We start from the raw sequence: 7,151 nt of genomic DNA, 5'->3' as shown, positions 1-7,151 counted from the left end.
GGTCTAGGCCCGAAACGTCAGCCTTCCTGCTCCTCTGATGCTGCTTGGCCTGCTGTGTTCATCCAGCTCTACATCTTGTTATCTCAGATTCTCCAGCATCTGCAGTTCCTACTATCTCCTACTCGGTGATGCTGGGTTATAGATCCGCTAAGGATATTCAGCACCTGACCTCATTACAACCTTGATTCTAATATGGACAAAACAGCTTAATTCCAGAGGTGAGGTGAGAGTGACAGCCCTTGACATCAAGGCCACATTTACATCACAGAGTCCTGGCAAAAATGAATCGGTTGATTTCAGAAGGCAAAATCTCTTGGTTGGAGCCATACCTGGCACATAGGAATAAGGTTGGAGGTTAGTCATCTCAGCTCTGGGACATCTCTGCAGGAGTTCTTCAGGGTATGGTCGTAGGCGCAACCATCTTCAGCTGCTTCATCAATGATCTCTCCATCATAAGGTCAGAAGAAGGGATGTTCGCAGATGCTGATGAACATTGTGCAATAGTTAGCAAAAATCCTGGAAGGGCAATGTGGGTCAACCTACAGCATATAGATTGCAGTGGTTCAAGAAGGCAGCTCAAAACCACGTTCTCAAGGGCAACTAGGGATGGGCAATAAATGCAGGGCAGTCAGTGACACCAACGTCCCATGAGTGGAAAACAAAAATCCCAGTAGTGTTCAGGAGCTTCCTCAGTGTGGTCCAGGCAGCTATAGAACTTAACAGCAGGTCTAACTTGGCTCTATAAATGAGTTCTTCAACCACATTGCAGCTAGAACAAGTCAAGGTACAGGCAAGTCAAAAAATTAGAATGCCTCAATGTACTTCTCTCTCAAACGTCTCCCTGATGTTTGGTTCCACCTTACCTCCTTGTGAAACCTGCCTCCTGAACTCCAGTCTGCACAGCCCTGGCCACTTCCACAACTGGAAGATGAAGGATTATTCAATGAGTGATTTGTGATCTCAGATCGTAGAGCACATCAAACTGTGCTGTATGATTTGTTGTGGGAGACACATCGATTTTTCATTCAGCATCTCAAGGAGCCATCTAACATATAGTCAAACAATCCCTCCATTTATAAACATTTCCCATAATCTAAAAGCTGTGCTACCTCAGGACTGCGGAAGTGTATTTTGCATGAGAAGTTAAGCTGAGACATTTTCTGCTCCCTGCAATGTATGTAATAGGTTCCACGGTACTATTGCAAAGAAGAGCTGGAGGATTGCTCCTGTTGATTTGGCCAATCAACATTGGTGGCACAGTGGTTAGCACTGCTGCCTCACAGTACCAGGGATCTGAGTTTGATTCTAGCCTTCAGTGACTGTGTGGAGTTTGCACGTTTTCACTGTATCTGTATAGGTTTCCTCCAGGTGTTCCGAATTTCCTCCAACAGCCCAAAGATGTGCAGTTTAGGTGGATTGACAATGCTAAATTGCCCCGTAGTGTCCAAGGATGTGCAGATTAGGTGGATTAGCCATGGTAAATAGAGGGTTACCAAGATAGGGTGGGTGGCAGGTCTGGGTGAGATGCTCTTCGGCAGATCGATGCAAACTTGATGGGCTGAATGGCTGATTTCCATACTGTCGGAATTCTATGATCACTTTTAAAAAAAATTCTGGACTTTGTCACAGTTCTATTTGTGGGGGTTTGGTGCCACTTTTCCCACATTGTATAGGGTCTAAACCTCAAACCTGGGGAAGGTGGGACTTGTACAAGAAGGACGGGTTGCACCTGAACTGGAGGGGCACCAATATCCTAGGCAGGAGGTTTGCTTGAGCTCTCCGGAGTGTTTAAACTAGTTTGGCAGGAGGATGGGACCTGGAGCTACGGATCAGAGGTTGGGGTAGCTGGTGTACAGGCAGATACAGCATGCAGAGAGTCTGTGAGGAAGGATAGACAGGTGATAGGGCAAAGTTGCAGTCACTGTGACAGGTTGAAGTGTCTATTTTAACACGAAATGTGTCATGAATAAGGGTAATGAACTTAGAGCATGGATCAGTACTTGGAGCTATGATGTTGTGGCCATTATGGAGACTTGGATATCATTGGGGCAGGAATGGTTGTTGGATGCTCCGACGTTCAGATGTTTCAAAAGAAATAGGTTAGGATGTAAAAGAGGTGGGGGAGTGGAATTGCTAATCACAGCTGCAGAAAGGGATGTCGTTCGGGAGGGTTTGTCTACTGAGTCAGTACGGGTGGAAGTCAGAAACAGGAAAGAAGCAGTCACTTTATTGGGAGTTTTCTATAGACGCCCCACCAATAGCAACAGCGACACTGAGGAACAGATTGGGAGGCAGATTTTGGAAATGTGCAGAAGTAAAAGGGTTGGTGTCATGGGTGACTTCAACTTCCCTACTATCGACTGGAACCTCCTTAGTGCAAATAGTTTGGAGGGAGCAGATTTTGTCAGGTGTGTCTAGGAAGGATTCCTGACTCAATGTCTAGATAGGCCGACCAGAGGGGAGGCCATATTCGATTTGGTGCTTGGCAATGAACAAGGCCAGCTCTCTCGGTGGGAGAGCATTTCGGTGATAGTGATCACAACTCCCTGACCTTTACTATAGTCATGGAGAGGGATAGGAGCAGACGGTATGGGAAGTATTAAATTGGGGGAGGGGGAATTACAATGCTATTAGGCAGGAACTGCGGAGCATAAATTGGGAACAGATGTTCTCAGGGAAATGCACGACAGAAATGTGGACTGAGGCAAGGAAGGGATGGTAAGGTGAAGGAACCCTGAATGACAAGACATGTGGAACATAGAGTCAAGTGGAAGAAGGAAGCTTACTTAAGGTTGAGGAAGCAAGGATCGAACAGGGCTCTAGAGGATTACAAGGTAGCCAGGAAGGAACTAAAGAATGGACTTAAGGAGAGCTGGAAGCGGGTATGAAAAAGCCATGGTTGGTAGGATTAAGGAAAACCCCAAGGTATTCTATACTTACTTGAGGAACAAGAGATGTCCAGAGTGAGGGTAGGGCAGATCAGGGATCGTGGAGGGAATTTGTGCCTGGAGTCGAAGGAAGTAGGGGAGGTCCTTAATGAATAGTTTGCTTCAGTATTCACAAGTGAGAGAGACCTTGTAGTTTGTAAGGACAGTGTGAAACAGGCTGATATGCTTGAATAGGTTGATGTTAGGAAGGAGGATGTGCTAGAAATTTTGAAAAACATGAGGATAGATAAGTCCCCTCGGCCAGACAGGATATATCCAAGGTTCTACGGTAAGTGAGGGATGAGATTGCTGCGTCATTGGCAGTAATTTTTGTGTCATCACTGTCCACTGGAGTAGTACCAGATGATTGGAGGGTGGCAAATGTCATTCCCTTGTTCAAGAAAGGAAATAGGGATAACCCTGGGAATTACAGACCAGTCAGTCTTTCTTCTGTGCTGGGCAAATTATTGGAGAGGATTCTCAGAGATAGTATTTATGATTATTTGGAAAAGCATAGTTTGATTTGAGACAGTCAGCATGGCTTTGTGAAGGGCAGGTCAAGCCTCACAAGCCTTATTGAATTCTTTGAGGATGTGACAAAACACATTGATGAAGGTAAAGCAGTGGATGTGGTGTGTATAGATTTTCGCAAGGCATTTGATAAGGTTCCCCATGGTAGGCTCATTCAGAAAGTAAGGAGGCATGGGATTCAGGAAACTTTGGCTGTCTGGATACAGAATTGGCAGTCCAATAGAAGACAGAGGGAGGTAGTCGATGAAAAGTATTCAGCCTGGAGCTGGGTGACCAGTGGTGTTCTGCAGGGATCTGTTCTGGGACCTCTGCTCTTTGTGATCTTTATAAATGACTTGGATGAGGAAGTGGAAGAGTGGGTTAGTAAGTTTGCTAATGACACGAAGGTTGGTGGAGTTGTGGATCGTGTGAAGGGCTGTTGTAGGTTGCAATGGGACATTGACAGGATGCAGAGCTGGGCAAAGAAGTGGCAGATGGAATTCAACCTGGAGAAGTGTGAAGTGATTCACTTTGGAAGGTCGAATTTGAATGCAGAAAACAGGGTTAATGGCAGGATTCTTGGCAGTGCGGAGGAACAGAGGGACCTTGGAGTCCATGTCCACAGATCCCTCAAAGTTGTCACCCAAATTGATAGGGTTGTTAAGAAGGCGTATGGTGTGTTGGCTTTCATTGGCAGGGGGATTGAGTTTAAGAGTTGCGAGGTTATGCTGTAGCTCTATAAAACCCTGGTCAGACCACACTTGGAATATTGTGTTCAGTTCTGGTCGCCTCACTATAGGAAGGATGTGGAAGCTTTAGAGAGGGTGCAGAGGAGATTTACCAGGATGCTACCTGGACTGGAGGGCAGATCTTATGAGAAAAGGTTGAGGGAGCTAGGGCTTTTCTCGTTGGAGTGAAGGATTGAGTGGTGACTTGATAGAGGTGTACAAGATGATGACAGGCATAGACAGAGTGGATAGTCAGACACCTTCTCCCCACGGCGGAAATGGCTATCACAAGGGTGCATAATTTTAAGGTGATTGGAAGAAGGTATAGGGGAGACGTCAGAGATAGGTTCTTTACACAGAGAATGGTGGGTGCATGGAATGCACTGCCACCAGTGGTAGTATTGTCAGATACATTAGGGACATTTAAGTGACTCTTAGGTAGGCACATGGATGATAGTAAAATGAAGGGTATACAGGTTAGTTTGATCTTTGAGTAGGATAATAGGTCGGCACAACATCGTAGGCCGAAGGGCCTGTACTGTGCTGTACTGTTCTCTGTTCTATGTCTAATTGTCAGCAATGTGGCTTTGGCTGTCCTGAGGTATTATATAAATGCAAGTCATTCCTCAAAGTATCTTAGTGCCAGACAGTTTGTCCTGTTAGTTTCTTCACTTGCAATTATTTATTCAGTTCCCTTTAGAAAGTCACTATTCAATGTGGTTTCATTGCAGTTTCAACACTTTATTCCAGATTATCATGACTTGATGCATAATTAACCTTTCGCATTTGATGTTACCTCTGATTCCTCTGCCAAAATGCAGAGTGTAATGAATAATTTTAATTGAGAAGATGATCTTCGTGACGCCTTAAAGATTACAAAATTGGTAATTTATACTAAATTGACCTTCATAGAATCATAGAATCCCTGCTAGAATCTTAAGACTGAAGTGAAGCATTTGTTGTGAGAATTATGTTCATAAAGATGATAAGAAGAAAAATAAAAGCTTTTTTCAACTTAATATGTTGCTTTTCCAAAAGATCTGTGTATCAGGATGCTGATATCTACTTGCTTGATGACCCCCTCAGTGCCGTCGATGCTGAAGTTGGGAGACACATTTTTGAACGGTGAGTGGCTTCAGAAAACTATTTGCTTTGCACAACAACCAGTCCAGACTTTCTGATAAATTTCTGGTGATTTATTTTTAAATATAAGTATTTTAAATACATTTTTCTTTGAGTGTATTCAGCTTTACTAAGTGGTGCAAATTATGGCCTGAATTTAGGAAAGGGGATATTTTGATGACATAGTTGTAATCAACATCAACTTTTGTTCAGGGCATTTCGATAGCTTGTTTTTCATCTGGTTAAATGACCCTGTTATTGGAATCTTGCAGAAGGGCATAGAGGACCAAAAGTCCCTCCTACATAAGTTGCTTTTTGGAATGTCTGGTCCATGCATTGTAGGCATTGCATCATCGCCATGTATTAAAATATATAAATTAAGGTTTTTGCTATCACAAATATTATTCATCTGTAGTTTTATAGGGTTTTAAAACATTGTGTCAACAATGTGAGCTACTTTACACTCCTTTTGAAAAGTAAATGTTACACATATGATATAAAGCATATTCTGAAGGTAAATTAAACTTTACAGGGCCAGAAATTGCTGGAAAGGTGCATCATTATAATGGTGGTCACAGAATTAGAACATAGAACATAGAATAGTACAGCACAGTACTGGCCCTTCAGCCCACAATTTTGTTCCGAACTTTTACCCTAATCCTAAGGTCTATCTAAACTCCACCCCTACCTTATAATATCATCCATATGCCTATCTAATAGCTGCTTAAATGCCCCTAAGGAGGCCAACTCCACTCCCCTCTCCGGCAATGCATTCCACGCCCCGACCACACTCTGAGTAAAGAACCTACCTCTGACGTCTCCCCTATATCTACCTCCACTCACTTTAAAACTATGCCCCCTCGTAATAGCTACCTCCACCCTAGGAAAAAGTCTCTGGCTGTCCACTCTATCTATACCTCTGATCATTTTGTACATCTGTATCAAGTCACCTCTCGTCCTTCGTCGTTCTAAAGAGAAAAGCCCTAGCTCTCTCAACCTTTCCTCGTAAGACCTTCCCTCCATTCCAGGCAACATCCTGGTACATCTCCTCTGCACCTTTTCTAACACTTCCACATCTTTCCTGTGATGAGGCAACCAAAGCTGGACACAATACTCCAGATGTGGTCGAACCAGGCTTTTGTACAGCTGGAGCATAACTTCACGGCTCTTGAACTCAATCCCTCTATTAATGAAAGCCAACACACCATACGCCTTCTTAACAACTCTATCCACCTGGGTGGCAGCTTTCAGGGAACTGTGGACATGAACCCCGAGATCCCTCTGCTCCTCCACACTGCCAAGAATCTTTCCGTTAACCCTGTATTCTGCTTTCAAGTTTTTCCTTCCAAAATGAATCACCTCACACTTTTCAGGGTTAAACTCTATCTGCCACTTCTCAGCCCAGCTCTGCATTCTATCAATGTCCCTTTGTAGCCTAGAACAGCCCTCCGCACTGTCCACAACATGACCCACCTAACGTATCGTCCGCGAACTAACTCATCCACCCTTCCACTCCTTCATCCAATTGTAGGATATCTAAAAATATTACAAAAGGCTTTAGCCACAACCAAATAAGAACAGAAGTAGGTAATTTTGTGACTCATGGTTTTTCACCATTCAATTAGGTCATGGCTTATCGTGCCTTATCTCCATCCACCATACTGGATTCTACCCATTTCATTCCCTTGCATACAGAAATGAATTTCAATTTTTCAAATTGTCATTGACTAATAGATCATGAGAAATAGGAGCAGATGTAGGCCACTCACCCAGATGGCACAATGGCTCAGTGGCTAGCACTGCTGCCTCACAGCGCCAGTGTCCTGGGTTCGATTTCACTCTCAGGCGACTGTCTGTGAGGAGT

The 7,151-nt window shown here is 44.0% G+C and overlaps 1 protein-coding gene across 1 annotated transcript in view; it reads left to right on the top strand.

Annotated features, from left to right (window-relative positions):
- Positions 1-7,151, top strand: part of abcc4 (ATP-binding cassette, sub-family C (CFTR/MRP), member 4) — a 458,391-nt gene that overhangs the window by 205,567 nt on the left and 245,673 nt on the right. Inside the window, exon 13 of the mRNA XM_048598320.1 lies at positions 5,204-5,290. Within this exon, the coding sequence (XP_048454277.1) occupies positions 5,204-5,290 (87 nt within the window). The remainder of the gene's footprint in view (positions 1-5,203; positions 5,291-7,151) is intronic.

This window comes from Rhincodon typus, chromosome 6, assembly GCF_021869965.1.
Source record: "Rhincodon typus isolate 14 chromosome 6, sRhiTyp1.1, whole genome shotgun sequence".
Taxonomy (NCBI): Eukaryota; Metazoa; Chordata; class Chondrichthyes; order Orectolobiformes; family Rhincodontidae; genus Rhincodon; species Rhincodon typus.
Note: the sequence above shows the minus strand (reverse complement) of the source record. Positions and strands in the feature narration are given on the sequence as shown.